This window comes from Octopus sinensis, linkage group LG3 (assembly GCF_006345805.1).
Source record: "Octopus sinensis linkage group LG3, ASM634580v1, whole genome shotgun sequence".
In the NCBI taxonomy this organism is placed as follows: domain Eukaryota; kingdom Metazoa; phylum Mollusca; class Cephalopoda; order Octopoda; family Octopodidae; genus Octopus; species Octopus sinensis.
In genome coordinates, this window is record NC_042999.1 from 62,957,860 (window position 1) to 62,976,142 (window position 18,283).

General features: G+C 35.0%; 1 protein-coding gene across 10 annotated transcripts in view; it reads right to left on the reverse strand.

The window, feature by feature from the left end:
- Positions 1–18,283, reverse strand: part of LOC115209656 (vacuolar protein sorting-associated protein 13D) — a 213,619-nt gene that overhangs the window by 154,461 nt on the left and 40,875 nt on the right. For all 10 annotated transcript variants that reach the window (XM_036501028.1, XM_036501029.1, XM_036501026.1 and 7 more), the window contains exons 3-7: positions 9,783–9,860; positions 7,229–7,341; positions 5,785–5,862; positions 4,361–4,444; positions 1,438–1,554 (exon numbers count right to left, since the gene is read on the reverse strand). In XM_036501028.1, the coding sequence (XP_036356921.1) occupies positions 1,438–1,554; positions 4,361–4,444; positions 5,785–5,862; positions 7,229–7,341; positions 9,783–9,860 (470 nt within the window). The remainder of the gene's footprint in view (positions 1–1,437; positions 1,555–4,360; positions 4,445–5,784; positions 5,863–7,228; positions 7,342–9,782; positions 9,861–18,283) is intronic.

Consider the following 18,283-nt stretch of genomic DNA (forward strand, 5'->3'; position numbering starts at 1 on the left):
CCCAGACTAAAAGATTATAACAAATGGAAGAGATTAAATCAGTAAATATTTAGTTTGAATTAATGATTTCAAATTTTGGCACAAGACCAGCAATTTTAGGGGAAGGGGTTAGTCAATACTTTTGACCCCAGTGCTCAACTGGTACTTATTTTATTGACTCCCAAAAGGATGAAAGGCAAAGATAACTCAGCGACATTTGAACTCAGATTGTAAAGAGCCAAATGAAACGTTGCTAAGCATTTTGTCCAATGTGTTAATGATTCTGCCAGCTTGATGCCTTGTTGCTGAGCACCAGGTCATTCTTGAATGAGTAAAACTATGGCTAGAACTATCTTGTCTTTACAGCTGTATATAATATAATATTGGTTTCAAATTGTGGCACAAGGCCAGCAATTTCAGTGGAGGGGGTAAGTCGATTACAACAACCCCAGTATTCATCATCATCATTGTTTAATGTCTGCTTTCCATGCTAGCATGGGTTGGACAATTTTGACTGAGGGCTGGCAAACAAGATGGCTGCACCAGGTTCCAATCTTGATCTGGCAGAGTTTCTACAGCTGGATGCCCTTCCTAATGTCAACCACTCTGTGAGTGTAGTGGGTGCTTTTACATGCCACTGGCACGGGGGCCAGTCAGGCGGTACTGGCAATGACCTCGCTCGAATCGTTTTACACATGCCACCGGCACTACAAATTTTATTGATCCTGAAAGGATGAAAGGCAAAGTCGACCCAGTTCACTGCCATATAGCTGTACCTAATATTACATTAGGTGCAGACATGGTCGTGTGGTTAAGAAGATTGCTTTGCAACCATGTGATTGTAGGTTCACTCATCGTGTATTAAACTGTGGTTAAGCACTTTTCTGATAGTTTCAGTTGACCAATCCCTCGTGAGTGGAATTTACAAGGCAGAAACTGTATGTGGAAGCCTATCAGATATGACAGTGTTTCATTATTCCAGTAAGATAGATGGAGCTTCTGGGAAAGGTAATGGCAAACTGACTTCTAATGTATCAAGGAAGTTTTGCAAATGTTTCACATGGCCAACAGAAGTCAAAATATAACTTGATGGTACTTTTTAGGATTATGTTATTTAATGTATCTATCCCTTTTTTAAGACAAGAGGGTACACTCTGAGGAAAATTTGGCTGGTATTTCAAGCAGGCTGACCGACCACATAGTGGCTCCCTCATTGGCAGATTTAGTTGAGGTGAAAACATAATCAAGAAGGGAGACCAAGAGTTAAAGAAGAATTAGATAAACTGAAGAGGTGATGAAGTGGATGGGAAACTGAATAAGATAGGAAGAGTAGGGACTGTTATAAGATCAATGAAAGAAACGGGACAAGCTCAGTAGTGGGATAGGGTCAGTGAATAAAAGTTTTGCAGTTAATGAAGTTGTGAGAAGAAATCAATATAGACATTATATATTACTGACCCAGTTTTCATCAGTGCTCTGAGCTATTAGACTGTCTAAATCAATTCCCACAGCAAAGGGATGAGAAGGATTCAGGTCGCTGTCTTCATACCGTATGTGGACATCATTGACGTGGAGCTGAAATTGTAATATTATTTTCAACAAACATTTAATACCAGACAAAGATTAATAAACAATTCTGATTCTAAAATTACATGAAAACTTATAAAACTATAACATGTCTTATCTCCCTACTCTTTCCAGTTTAGGTATGGGATGGCAGAAGAGGTACACAAACTGCAAAAAATATTATATTTGGGTGTTTCCTGATTACAGGACATTCAACAAGGTCGATATTTCTTTCTATTAATCTCCAAAGTCGAAATAATAAGCACCAGACGAAGTGCTGTGTTTGATATAATCAACTAAAATCCTTGAAGGCTATGCCCCAGCATGGCCAAAATACAATCACCAAAGCCAGTGAAGGGTTAAAAGAATACAAGGGATTAGTACTTCAATCTCATTCATTCCCAGAATTAAAATTTAAAAAATGTCCTTTTTCTATGCTGCAAAAACATTTATAGATACTTTTGTTGCATAAAAAGAGGACATATTTTAATGAGCCATGGCACAAAAAAAAAATAATAAAATAAACCAAGAAAAATTCATTCCCAAGTGATATATTTTATTTCTGATAAAAACAGTTTGAAGTATATAACTTATATTTGGCAACCAAATTCTTCAATTATTTTTAAATCTATCTGACAGAATAATATGCCACAAACAACTGACATTTTGCTCTAATTACAAAAATAAAATAGCATTTAATGGCTCTCAGAAAAATTTAAATAAATAAAATAAGTGAAATGTGTCAGAATTCTTTGCTAGTTCTAAACTGGCAGCATCATAACCAATTTGAGTTATCCAAGATGTGGATATTGCTATTTAAAAACTATTTTAGGGAACAAACTGTTTAGAAGAAAGAGATGAATAGATTCACATTACTATATATACTGTGCACAGAAGATTCTCAGCATACCAAACATTAAATAGAAATAATTCTTTTAAAATTTTGGCACAAGGCCAGCAAGATTAGTAGGAGGGAGTTCAGTTGATTACATCAACTCCACTACTTGAATTGGTTCTTTATTTTATCAACCCTGCAAGGATGAACAGCAAACGGGATCCTGACAGTATGTGGATTCAGAAAGTGAAGAATCAGAAGAAATGCAACTAAGCATTTTTGCCACTGAGCATTTTGTCCAACATGCTCATGATTCGACCAGCTTAGTGCCTTATTATAATGAAATAAGGAAAGCCCTTTGTAATTGTTGCACTAGGATAACAAGTCCTGTTTTCTTTAAAGGAATGCAGGGAAACTATTTAGTTTGTTAACTGAAATTATAAAAGTTGGATGTGATGCACTTAATAGCTATTTTGAGGTCAATCCGTTAATCTCAAGTAATTTATTATAAAATATACATATAAGAAATTATATAGATAATTATTATTTTTGCTGCTGTTGTCACCATAGGCACCACCACCATCATCAATACCTCAGTTCAACAGCATTATCTGCTGCAGGAATCCCAGTCTCATTTCCTTACATCCCTTACTTCCACCAAATAATCACGTTTGACACCCTCTCTGCTAGCTTACTTAATGTCTATGTTGCAAATGATGCACGAGTGTGTCTTGAATCTATAGTTCCTTTGAATATCTATTTTGAGAAGCAAAACTCATCTCTTTGTAGGTACAGAGTTTAATGGTGCAAATAGCCAACTGCAGAGATTTGCCATCATTTATTACTGGGAAGTGGTCAGTACAGCAACAATAAGACACATTTTTCAGGACATTTATACACTGTTATCGCAATAACATATTTTCCTTTGCTTTAACAATTTTCTCCCAAATAAGGCCTGAGGCCACTGTAATGTAAGGGACTACAAAGAAGGAAAAGATGTTGATTGACAGAAAGATTAAAGGACTGAAAATCACAGATCAGTGGAAAAGATGATGATGATGGTAGTGAGTTCCAGAAAGCAGCCGTTCAAGAAAAAATGCAATTAGAAAAAAATAGGTCTTATGACTAACAAGAAGATCAACAGAGAAATGATGTGCCTGGAAAGAGAAGTGGGTAACATATTTAAAGGTCTTAACAGAGTACTAGACCAGAAAGTTCATCAGAGCAATGACCATGAAAATACACAATAGCTAACACCAGTATTTTCTTCCCGCATGTCTTCTTTTTACTTCAACTTTTGTCAATGATTCTAACCTTATACCAAGTAGCTACTTATGTACATCACCACATCCATTTTCATAGAAACCAAAGTAATTATATTTGGAATCAGTCCAGAGCAGAGTTAAAACAGTATTTCACTAACATTGGAGTTACCACCATCACCGCCAGGACTACCAAAAGAACAACAAGTTGCAGAGATTAAGGCTGAAATAAGTAGCCAAGAAGATAAGCTGCTAAAACTCTTGGCACACATACACAAACCATTCTCCAGTCTCAGATGGCTTAGAGAGACTGTGAGCACTGCTTATCTTCGACCAAGCAACAATAACAAACTTGCAAAATGAATAATCAGTTGTGTATAGCCTGTTCTTAGAATAGGCATGCTACATCCCTATGCATTGCAAAAGGTGATTAAAAGAGCTTGTAATAGGAAGGGCATCTGACTATAAAACACTACCTCAGGAGATCTATCCAACCTATGCCAGTGTAGAACAATTGTCTATAAACAATAATGATAATGATAATAATGATGACAGTTATGATGATGACAATGATGATGATATGATAACATCATAATTTTGGAAGGTGACTTAAGAGTTTCTTTTAAAAGAAGAATGAAAAACAACATGGAAGAACTTAAATGTAATGAAGAAAAAAGTGAACAAGTATAACAGTAAAAAAGAGGATATTCTTAAATACCTGCAAGTTTTCAAGAATGTTGCTTGCCACAGATGTTAGAGTGACAAGCCAAGAACTTGAAGAAGCCTTTGATTTCCCAGATTGCTGCAAAAAATGAATAAATAAAAAATAAAATAACTGATTTACAAAATATTTTAGAAAAAAAGAGAAAAAGCAACTATCAAATAATGATTTCTTACAAATAGTATAAATCCCCTCCCCCCAATAAAAAGCTAAATAGTTGTTTAAATTACTTCTAGAGGTGGTATTATTCATTGATTGCAGAAGTAAAAGTTTGTTTCTAGCAAAATTTTGTATTAAAAACCTGAACTGAGAAGATATTCAATCTGGTGCTCAACAGTATTGGTTTTGGACTGAACCAAAAGACATCAATTATTAACAAAAGTAATTTCTTAGTTGTATGTGTGTGAGAAAGAGTCAAGTAAATCAAGCACACTTTATCTATTAGTACTTATTTCCTCAACTAGGGAACTTGAACCAGCAAATGAACTTGGTGAACAATTGCTTAACCGGTTAGAAATAGAAGTCAAATTTCCCTGAAATCACATCCTACTGTCTTGAAAAAAAAAAAGAAAGGATGCTTTCAGCAATGTTGTCTGAAAAACATTGTCAGAAAATAAGTCGGGATGGTTATAGCTGGAATGCCTTTGATCTGGGCTGTCCTAAAGCTAAACAACAATCACCATCATGAAGAGCTTAAGTGCAAAGCTAATACCAGCATTTTTTGAAATCAGAACATAAATGAACAGAACTACATAATATAGCACTTTTAATTGAGTAGTCTGCTGTTTCTGAAAACTCATTGCCCTGTAATAAATGATGTCTGTATATAATAATGAAACCCCAGAAATACATAAGGCAGGATAAAATGAAGTTACGATGTCTACATAAACTTTGGCAGAACCATTTTGGCACTGCTGGTTTGTCACTGACTTATTTGATGTCAAACATGTTAATGTTTTTCTCTCTCTTTCTCTTTCTTTATGTGTTTATGTGTATGAGCATCTAGTTACATTTAAATCTATGTGTAATCCTCTCTCTTGCTTTCTCTCACTATATGCATGTGTATATTTCTTTGTGTACATGTGTCTGTCTGCCTCCAGTGACAAAACACACTGTTACCAAAACATGCTGAATATCCAGTCAGCTGTGCCAAACTGTCAATGTCCAAAGGGCACTGCTCAATCATCTCGTTCTGACATAAATCATAACTGAAAGCTCAAACTGAAAATCAAAACCTGGACTCAAGTTTCCAAGACTTTACATCCACCAATAATACAAAATTCCTTTCTTACATCCACCACCATTACAAAACTCTTATTATAAAATTATTTCTTAATAAGGATTTCTTAAATGTGAAAAAGATTTATAAACAGATTCTTAAAATGATTTTGTTTTTAATGACAAAAAACATGTTAATTTACCTTTAACATATCATCAACAGTCTCAAGGGCAAGTTGTTTTGAACTTTGGTAGAGTTTTTTCCGTTCAATCTTATCACACTGCAAAAGTAAAAGAAAGGAGTAAGGATAAACTGAGGTTCAAGATAGGCTATTCCTTTATTCTTTTAGTCATTAGGTTACAGCTATGCTGGAAGACAACCTTTAAGGGTTTGAGTTGATTTATATCAAGCCAGTAATGTATATAGTGCTTATTTTACTGACCTCATAAGGTGAAAGGGTCAAGTCAACATAAGCATAAAGAGAAATAACTAGAATGGGGACTAAATATCACATGATCTCTTTATACTTTGTACTAATTTTGCCATTGTACACTGACAGAAATATCCGTGTATGTATGTGAGTGTGTGAATGTATACATACATATAATAGATACATATACATTCATCTGTATCTACCTATCAATCTCTCTCTCTTACACACATTATATATATATATATATATATATATATATATATATATATATATATAAACACAGGGACATAGAAATTCCAGGTTAGTGTTTGGTGTACTGTAAGACCACTGGAAGAGAAAGTATGTCGCTAGGAGAAAGTACTACTGTGTCCACAGCTACACCAGGGATATAACGGAGTGGCAGTCTGACCTCAGCAGTCATGAGAGGTACCCAAACTAGAAGAAGGACAACTCCTCTGAGCTTAAACACTTACTACTTGTGAGTTACTGCAAAGAGGTGAAGGCTAAGGAAGTCAAAGCTGATGCTAAATCAGGTTGGAAGATAACTCAAGTACCACCAACCCTATTCATCCCAAAGACAGCATGAAGTCACAATGAGTGGATTGCAGTGTGTGTGGCAAAGAATATTGGTTGTATCAGAGGTCTCTATTGACCCTCAGCCATAATGATGGGAATATTTATTCATTCACACTCACATACGACAGGCTTCAGTATAGTTAGTGTCTACCAAAATTTATAATTTTTGGTTGAACTGAGGCTGTGGGAAAAGGCGCTTACCCAAAGTGCAGCACAGTGAGGTTGAAACTGGAACTGCAAAGCTGCAAAGTGAACTTCTGACTCACGAAACTATGCCTGTACCCAATGTATTTTCAAAAATTGTAAAGGACATAATAATGGCTTTAGCTCAAAAACTGGTTTAAAATTTTGGCACAAGGCCAGCAATTTCAGAGGAGGGAGTAAGTCAATTACATCAACCCCAGTACTCAATTGGTACTTATTTTATTGACCTCCAAAAGGGTGAAAGGCAAAGTTGAGCTTGGTGGAATTTGAACTCAGAATGTAAATACAGATGAAATGCCAATAAGCATTTTGCCTGGTGAGATAACAATTCTGCCAGCTCGCAAAATCATAAAAAAATGCATGGCAGTAAGACTGGAATTATGTCACATCAAGAAGCAGCAGAGAACAAAATATGTTATAAACTGATACTTACATCTGCATGTTTCATAGGTTCAACAATGATGTAGACACCTTCCATTGTGATGACCCATGGTTCACTGTGAATCCGTGTCACTGGGATTTTTAAGGTGATTTTACGTATCATCCCTGCAACGTAGAAGTGATCACACATAGTGACGTAAATGAATAAAATATGATCTGAGAACTGAATGTATTTAGCAATTAGGCAAGAATTAAATACTTCAACTGAAGAGAGTTAACGATTTAATAACACATGAGTTATTAAAACAAAACAGCCAATACACATGAACTATCAAGACATTTATTAACAAAGAAGAAACCTACTAATGCTTCCTCATTAAAAGCAGATCGAAACATTATACAAAGAGAAAAAGAAAAACAGTGTTACTTTAAAATTTCAAGAGACAAAGTTTACATTGATCAATCAATCTTATCTTTATTCTAGCACAAAAAAGAATGGCTAATAGACTAGTTTAATAATCTTTGTAAAAGTTTCATATTAAGGATTCATTTATCATAAATTTGATGTGTGTGGGTAGCTAACATTGCTAAAAATGTTTGATAGGTTTCAGTAACATATGAAAAAAAAATACAGTCATGGGTACTAGGGCCAAACTGATTAAGATAGTTTTGAAAGGAAAGAATAATTTCCTTAATGACAGATACACAAAGCAAAATTATAAAACACAAGGCGCACACACAAGAAAATCAAAAATCTTGTGTTTTTAGTAAATATATATTTCTAGTCTCAGTATGAAAAGTGGTTACCATGTATAACACAGACTTTTCTATGTGGCCAGAGTAAAAAAAAAAAAACAGTTTGGCAAGTTTTGGCATTTGTTAACATTTCATCAGAGAACAGTTACTCATTCCTGTCCACAGAGAAAATAGATAACTTATGGCTGTTTAAAATATATGCAAACTTGAACACAATTAGCCAGACTAATTTGCATAACATTGACAGCATGAATGAATACATTAATTAATCACTGATAAATGCAGAAACTAAATCAATCTCTTTTCCTCGTTACAGACAGAAGCAGCTGTGGTTTAATCTAGGTGTCTACTTATTACACCCGGGTTAAGTGTGCTTACTAAAAACACTTGCTTGTAAGTTTACTTTGTGCTTCTAAACACACATACACACAATCCTGCAACAGAAGGGTTCCATAACTAAAAGTGTATTATGGCATCAAAACCCCAGCCTCATCTCTGTTCCAATACAATACATTGATCTACTTCAGTTGATCAGTGAAACTGGAGAATCAACTTATTTTTATTAGCATTAAGACATCACAATAGATTAGGTTTTATGATTCACTTGTACCACATTCTTGGCAACAATTTTTTCATTCCCTTTTAGGACACCAATTTCTTTACTTGTAGCTGAGTATCGTATGAGAAATAAGTTTGCTACTTTTTTTTGCCATACTCCCTCTAATATTAGAATATGAAGGCATTGCAAATGAGAGATTTCAGCTACCTCAGTCACCTATAATCAAATCATTCGTTCACAATTCATATTTGGAAACCTTAAGTGAAAGTTTTCTTAAACTTTAATGCAAAACTTGTCTTTCTTCATTGTCACCTAATAATACATTTAACCATGAGAGAGAAAGAAAAACTTTTAAAAAAATAACAAAAAAAACAAAGACACTAAGAAAGAAATACTGTAGCAGAGAGAGAGAGACAGACAGAAATTGAAGAACTAACTGAAAGCGTTCTACAAAATTAATTTTATCTGAGCTAAATCAGTTTTTCATTCTAACAATTGACAACATAAATAGAATTGGCATTTAAATCAATGGAATTAAAAATAGCTGCTGATCAACCAGTAGATTCCAATTTTACTGACTACTACCTACAGACCTGACATGGAGTTGGATGAAGAAACGAAGAACCACAATGAAAAGCCAACAGTCCCCATCTATCACTGGGACAGTATTGTGTCCTTGTGAAAGCTAAATCCTGACAAGTCCTGTTGGTCCACTAAAAAACACTTGATCTCAGCCACCTGGAATATTGCTATGCTACTAGTAATGTTCACCTTATAATGTCAATTGTACTTCTGAGTAAGAGACAATCTTACATGGAGAACACTCTCTGTGCAGTAACAGAACTACTCTCTGGAGTGAAGACAGCAGAGATATGATTTCATTTATATATAGAAAATCTGAGACTGAAATTAAACTTTGGCACTGCAAGAAGCAAATCCTGAAACAGGATGCCACTGCATATTACAAAACTCTCTCTCTCTCTCTCTCTGAATTAGGACCAGATACTGTAATAGCTTAGAGTTGAAACAGATCTTCAAGATCATCTTGTAAATTATAAAGAATTTGCACAGATAGATGTCAACACTTGGACATTCTATTGTATGAGAGACCAGATGAACCAATATTATAGTCTCAGAAACACAGTGGTTAATAGCATCAAACTCCCTTACCCAAATACCAAATGCAGGACAATGGCTACAGCAAAATGGATAGTGGTCCGTTCCTTAACTCATAATAACCAATAAAACAATAAAAGAGTAAATAAGTTTATGGATAAAAAATAACACAAACCTTTCTTGAGCTGCAAAGGCAGCCCAAACTGGTTAAAGACATCTTTCTTCAAGATGAGATCATCAAGCTGAACAGCACCTAAAAACAAAATGACATATATATATGTTAGGAACCATTTTAAACAAATTTATAAAACAAGATTAAGAAAATAAGATTCTCTTTCTCTCTCTCCCTTTTTTTTTTTTTTTTGTTTTGATATAGATAATGAAAAAGATATTTTTAAAATATTATGTCTGTGAGAATGGGTTACGAAATCTAGCATTTTCTATGAATTACTGAAGCAGATGTTATCAGCCAATGGTTAATAATACATGCTAGTGAAATCATGGACAGAGAATGCAAAAGACCTAGTGACCTGAATGAAACAGATTAAATATAGTTCAATGGATATGAACTTCAAAGAAAGGCTGATAGAAAATCAATTGAACAGTTCTTTACAGAAATAGCAGAGCATCAGATGAAATGCCTTCAAGTGAAGATTCATCCCTTAATATTTCGAGTTCAAATTTTACTGAAGTCAGATTAGTTTTTCCATCCTTCCAGAATCAATAATACTACTAAATATATTGAAACTACTTCAACGATGTACACACCATCATTGTAAAAAAAAATCACCTTTGCATCTCAACAAATGATACCACTGATTTTATTTTCTGTTAGTAGTCTAGGAGAGATGATAAAACAGTTGAATGATGAAAAAAAAAACGCATTCAGCTCCATACTTCAGTGGTCGGAATTCAAATACTTCTGTAACTGAAACTATCATTCAGCCATCTGGAGTAAGAGTTCCAATGAAATTCATACTAGCTGTTGCTTAACGCCAAATCAATCCTGAACATGTAGATCTATAACAGAAAGTACACTAGCCTTGATCATCCTTGTTTTTGGGTTTTTTTCCATTATTATAAACTGTGTATCAAGGCTTACATTGTTTAATGTGTTCTTCAGACAGTGTGTCCAGAGCTATATCATTCACTTTTTTTTTTTTTAAAGAGAGTAAAGGAAAGTTTGGTTATTTTTAGTCAGTTGAAAGGCTAGGCATTGAGATAATGTGATCAACTTAAATGACTACTCTCCTTGTCTGCAACAACTGACCCTTGGTATAGTTATCATTTACTGTCTACATTTCCATGCTCACATGAGTGAGGTGGAATTAATTGAGACATATTTTCTTTGGCTGGATGCACTTCCTATCGCCAACCTTCACCTGTTTCCTTTCTTAACAAGGTAATATTTCCCCATGGCTAGACATATTTTCACAGAAGAATAAATATGAACAGCACTGCTTGTATGACAATGACGGTTGTTTACAGCCATCACATGATGTCAAGACAAGGACACACATACAAACAGTTTCCGTCTATGAAACCCATTCACAAGGCTTTGGTTGACCTGGGGTTATAGCAAAAGATACTTTGTTAAACAGGAGAGACAAGAAGTTTTCTTTCTGCATAGAACAGTGTTTAAGTTGAACAGTTACAAGGAGATATGACAAAGTGCTCAGTAAGGCCACCAAATAAAAGATGAGTTGTTGGCATTAGAAAAAAGAAATGAATGTGAGTATTATATTTTACTCCCCCCACCTCATCCTTTTAATAACAATCCATCCAGGACAACTTCTTTTAACATGTTCAAATTTCAATTAAAATAATTGAGTAGTCATCCTGTTAGAGACCTGTAGAAGGAGGATTTTGAAGTGCTATGAGAGGGGTGGTGCAGTGCCATCCTCAGTAGCAGGGATGGTTCCAGGATGACGAGTCTCACATCCTGGCTGAAAGCTCTTTTGTGTTTTTTGGCCTGCCTGTTGCACACTACCAGCTCATTGTTTTACTGTCAGAGTATTCTCCTTTCGTCTTTGTCTCAATATACTTACATGAAGGTGATGAAACTATTTGCTCATAATTGAAGTAGTAGCTCACAAGCAGCTGGCTATGTTCATACAGTGGGAGGCCTGCACACCATATCTCTGAGGCCCACAACTACTCCAAGATGCCCTGTGGTTTATTAACCAGGAATAGTGAGGAGCTCAGTTTCCATGGAGGTATTGTAAAACTTTAGTGATGTGAAGTTCTCTGTATACACAGGCAGAAGCCTACACACACAACTATTTTTACTCTCCTTTAATTATTTTGTTAGCATATTTCTGTTGAAATACACCGCCTTTATTTCAATTAATTAAAAAAATAATGAAGAGTTTAGCAAAATAACTTTGTCACTATTAAGCTAGTGTTTGAAACATAAATTGACAGCAATTTTAAATGGAAGATTTAAAATTAGATCACTTTCAAGAATAAAGTTTGTATCAGAGAGCCAGAGGTAGTCTCAGGCAGATTGGTATCAGAATGGTTACGGAGAATAACCAGCATCGGTAGCATCAGTAGCTTTAAGCAGAGAGCAACATGCATCGATTACAAGCAGTATAAATTACTGCACTGCAATCTTTAAACCCACACCTTCTGAAACTATATATGTAATACACACGCATTTTGACATTTTTGCAAATGCACATTTTACAGCAGTGAGATCATATAAATAATTGGTTCTAATGTTAGCAGTAACAGGTATGTTTACAGTTGCCAAAAGATGCATATTATCAAGATATAAAGAATGCAATATATATATATATATGATACTGTCAACTGAAGGTCGAAGAGAAGATTAAAGAGGTAGAAGAGGAGGAAAAAAAATCCTTGCTAAGCAAATAAAACTTGTATAAGTTTTGTTTGTTTAGGTCTATGTGATGCTTTCGTGAATATGAAACAAAGTTAGAAATGGGAAACCACAGTATGGATTTATACAAATAGTTTCCTACATACATATAACACATTTTGAAATATAAACAAAAATGAAATAAAATGAAGGACTTTCATAAAGTCAAGAAAGAAAGAATAGAATAAAATAGAACAGTGGAATCAGTTATTAATAGAAACTGTATTCTGGCATTCTGAAAATGAAGCAGTGGGTGGTAGCTCAGTTTAAAAGTAGTCCAAGAAAACAAAAACAATGACAAAGAAGATTAAAAAGAAAATGGACAACCTTTCTTGTATTCAGAATGTGTGTGGTGGGGAGATGATGTGCATATATCTATTTTGTCTAATGCCCTTCTATGAATTTTATACGTAAATCACACACACGCAGTGGTCTAAAAGCCTTCATAAAGGCAACAAGGGTTTAATGTCAAATCAAATTTAATGAACCATATGCCAATGACTAGAATTATTTTTAAATCAAAGCTTGTCTTCTCATTATTTACAATAAGGCAGTGAGCTTGCAGAAATGTTAGCACGCTGGGCGAAATGTGTAGCATTATTTTGTCTATTGTTACGTTCCGAGTTCAAATTCCGCCAAGGTCGACTTTGCCTTTCATCATTTCGGGGTCGATAAATTAAATACCAGTTATGCACTCAGGTTGATATAATCGACCAATCCCTTTGTCTGTCCTTGTTTGTCCCCTCTATGTTTAGCCCCTTGTAGGTAGTAAAGAAAAAAGAATATTTACAATAAGTGTTTACGAAAAGTTAGATGGATGTGTGAGCAAATGGATGGCTGGATGGGCAAATAAGCGGATGAGTGTATGGATGGGTTAGTGTTTGCATGCACATCCACACTATACTCAATGAACTTAAGTGAGTGCAGATTCATCCATTTGGAGTTTTCATTATAAAAAAAGGGGGGGGGGTTACACTGCTTGCACACAAACATGTACACTCTCACATACACACTATGATGCAGAAGACACAATCATAATGTTAACAGGTCCACTTCATAATTATATGGTTTTGTATTCAATCCCACTTTGTAGCAACCAGAGCAACTGACTTTTGCCTAGGCTTCTTGAAACATCTGAAGCATTGTGAAAGAAGCTTGAGAGACGGAGAAGCACAGAAGCTAATTGGATACATAAATACATATAAATATACATAAATGCATATATATATATATATATATATATATATATATATATATTCTTTATTCTTTTATTTGTTTCAAGTCACTTGACTGCGGCCATGCTGGAGCACCACCTTTAGTCGAGCAAATCGATCCCAGGACTTATTCTTCATAAGCCTAGTACTTATTCTATCGGTCTCTTTTTGCCAAACCGCTAAGTTACGGGGACGTAAACACACCACCATCGGTTGTCAAGCGATGTTGGGGGGGTCAAACACATACACAAACATATACACACACATACATATATAATTTAGTTTCAGATGAATATCGCACTTAAGTTGAAGCACAAGAATTTAGTACAGTATTATCCATACAATTTCAAAATAAGGTGATTAAAATCACATTTTAAATTGATGTAATGAAATGATTGCATTGTTCAATGAAATGGAGTTGCATGAAATGATCATACTGCATTACCTCTGGATATCCTTGTTGCTTATTTTGATTTTATATATATATACACGACAGGCTTCTTTCAGTTTCTGTCTACCAAATCCACTCACAAGGCTTTGGTCAGATATATATATATATATATATATATACACACACACACACATGGATGGCAGAATCAATAGAGCATCAAACAAATCACCTTGTAGTATTTGGATATATTTCTTTCCTTTATGTTCCAAGCTGAAGTATCACTATGGCTGACTTATCCTTTCTGCCATCCAGAGTCAACAAATTAAGTGCCAGACCAAGTCCTGGAGTTGATATAATTGAGTAAAACCCTTGAAGAAAGTGTCCTAGCATGGCCACAGTCTAAATTTTAGTTCTTTCATAGGTTTCAGTCGCAGACTAAAAGAATACGCTCTCTCTCATACACACATTTTATACACAGGCACACAAACAGTCCAACCGATGCCAGCATGGAAAACAGATGTTAAATGATGGTTGTGTGTGTGTGTGTGTGTGTGGTGTGTGTGTGTGTGTGTGTGTGTGTGTGTATGTGTGCAAGTGTATGGTTAAATGAAGAGTAGCTGGCCAAAATTTTTTAATTAGTCACCCCACATCTTGATATGGCTGGTTTAAAAGCACTTAAACTAGCCATATCTGGCCTAAATATTCTACCTGTTTCATGTTCAAACTGACCACATCTCACCTCTCAATCAACCCTACAACATTATTCTAAAATTTAAACAATTATCTCTTCACAATCTGAAAGCTGCATGATAATGCACGGTTAATACAAAACAGTGAGAATAAATAAGCATCACTTCTGACAAGGTAAAGAGCCTTTTGGTCATGAATGACCACAAGATTACAACTAGAAAGTTCCTCTCCAAGGCACAAGTTTGGGCAATGTTGTTTATGGAAGACCAGCAGTCACCCATGCATACCAGCCTTCCCTATCACTCCACTGATGTTAGCCAAGGGAAAGGCAAAGGATGATACAGCTAGGCACTAGTGATGTTGCAACTCATTTCAACAGCTGAGTGAACTGGAGCAATATGAAAGTGTCATGCTCAAGAACACAACACACAACCCAGCTTGAGAATTGAACTCACTACCTCATGACTGTGAGCCCAATGTTCCAACCACTGAGCCATGTATCTTCACCAGGCTGTATGTTGTGTTCTTGAGCAAGACACTTTATTTCACATTGCTCCAGTTCAACCAGCTGTAGAAATGGGTTGTAACATCACTGGTGCCAAGCTGTATCAATTGGTCTTTGCCTTTCCCTTGGATAACATTGGTGCCACAGAGAAGAGAGGCTGGTATGCATGGGCAACTACTAGTCTTCCATAAAAATAACCTTGCCCGGACTTGTGCTTCAGAGGGAACTTTCTAGGTGCAATCCCATAGTAATTCGTGATAGAAGGGGGTCCTTACCTTTTAGTTTTGAGAGTATAATGTGAATGCTGAAGGGTTAACAAACATACTCTACTATAAAATATTGGGTAATTCTTTGGTTTAATGTTAAATGGTTTTATGTATAACTTGACATAAAAACAATATATATATATTACATGCACACATACACACAGTGTACTTAAGTTGGTATTTAGTATTGATTTGTAATTAAAGGCCAGGCAGGCTAGTAGGACATTTATTTATATTTGAGTATGTGTGTAAAAGTACATAATCATATTTTGATGCAATCAAATGGGTGCAAGCATGTGCCAGTGCATGCACACACACACACACACTGCTTGATGACAAAGAAGCAGAATCCTCTTTTATATTTACAAATATCAAATCTAATGAAAAGGAAACTATGGACAAAATCATCATCATATCTTATTTTCCACACAAAGAGCTTGACTTGTACTCAATACTGAATTGTTTTTTACACTGTAAGAAAATTTAAGAAATTATGGGTGTCTATCATATACTTGATCTTCAGTCAATCTTTGTCATAACTGTATTTGCAGTAAACCCTATCAAAGTTGTCCCAATCACATTACTAAATCACTTCCATTCCCTGTCCATGTTTCACTGCTACCTAACAACATACATATGTAGCATTTAGTTTGACTTTCCCTCAGAGAGAAACTCTTGTCTTTTTCACATTTCAGTGTGACCATGCTGGGACACCAGTTTTAAGGGTCTAGTCCAACAAATCGACCACAGTACTTTTTTTTTTTGTTTTTGAAGTCTGATACTTTATCGATCCCCTTCAATTTTAAACTACTCATAAATTTAAACTGTTTTTTATAAAACAACCACAACCTTTTTATTTATTAATATGGTGTTTTGTCCACAACAAAAGATTCTCACATAAATGGATTTTTTGTCTCATAAACAACTCTAAACATAGGTACCATCTGAACTACAAAGTTATTTTATTTTTGTTTAAATACCACCATATAAAATCAATTGTTAGTTAATATTATATCATATAGCTTACCAAATGATTGCTGGTGTCAAAATGGCAGAGGATATCCAGCTTGCTACACAACTGAATGTTAGTCTATATGTATTGTCAATCATGATTATCTAATTTTCTTCTTAGCTAGTGTTATTTCATATGAAATAAGTACTGCTTATAATGCATTTGCTACCTTAGAAAATACTTCCTAATAATTCTAGGAAGTAATTTGGGAAAAAAATATGTCTGTTGTTCATTTTATAGGGCACTGTTATATCTGAAGCACTACTTGCCACCCCAAACCCTGACCTTGCATTTATAAGAAACAGGCAGGTTTTCTGGGGATTTTTTTCGCTTTTGTTTTTAAATATGCATCTTAAAAGCCACCAAATATGATATATTTATTACCTAGATAACAACATAACTATTACATAAACAGAGTAGTCCTACATCTTAAATACATTCCTTCTCTTTCAGCCAGCTATTTACTTATACACAAGGGTTTACCTAGCAAGTATTACACTGTACCCATTGTGTACCCACTGACTACAGAGTATCACATTTCTGTCTCCTCCCTTCTCCTGCATACTAAGCATGGCAGCTCACTTTTCAAAAACCCATCTTTTGTGATTCTTGATACTAATTAGTGGTTCTAATTATAGCAATGTTCATATTTCCATCTATTTTGATTCAATACTACTCTATCAGGCTTCTAAGTTCAACAGTTTTTTCAGCAAATGAGAATGAGGTTGTCAGTATACACAAATTCCCTTGAAAATCAGGTTCTCTTAAGAGCAAGACGATAGTGGTTCAGTGACTAACCAGCAAGATACATGTGGATAACAGTTATAATAATAATAATAATATAATAATAATAATGAAATTATTGTATACAGTGCTCAGGTGCACCACAACTTGTCAAAAAGTGCGCATAAAGTATATGCAGTAATGTACAAATGTCTGGAAAGTGAACAGTGTATGAGTCAGATACATGCTTGCGTGTGTATGGAGGGGAGAAAATCAGATGTAGTGTTGGCGAATCTCAGGAAGCATGGAAGTTTTGAAGGATGCAGTGCTCCGACAACTAACAACTGATGCCGGCAGTCTGTTCCATGCTTCAGCAACTCTTAGCGTGAAAAAATGTTTCCAAAAGTCATGGAAGCTGTGCTGTTTTCTGACTTTGTAAACATGTCCAGAATAACTGATAATATAGGAAAACACAAAAGTCTGATGAAATTAGTGGTTTGTGTAGACAAAAATTTCTCTATAAATTTGGGATTTTGTGCTTGTTTCAGAAAGAATGACTTGTCTATTTTGGTAATGTTTGTAAGTTAATCTATAATATGGAAGAAGTGGCCCAAACATTTAAGACCATCTTAGATTAAGGCATTAAAGTAAATTGGTGAGACTAAAACAGTTAACATTGACTTTGAAAAGCTCTAGGTATCGGTTAAGAAGTTAATACTGGGTAAAGACAGTTTTAAGAGGAGGCATTGGATAAAGTGCTACAATGGAAAGAAATAGAGACATACAGTTGATGAGTGGCAGAGAAAAGGAGGCAAAATAAGTTGATAGGTTTTAAGTAGCAGTTAGACAGAATTATCATGTTTATATGGTATTGTCATTAGAGACAGAACTGGTAGAGAAAAGATATAACAAAATGGTGGATCAGTGTTTTGATTCATTTTTATTGAACACAGTTACCCCAGATGTGTGGAAAGATATCTGCTACAAAGAC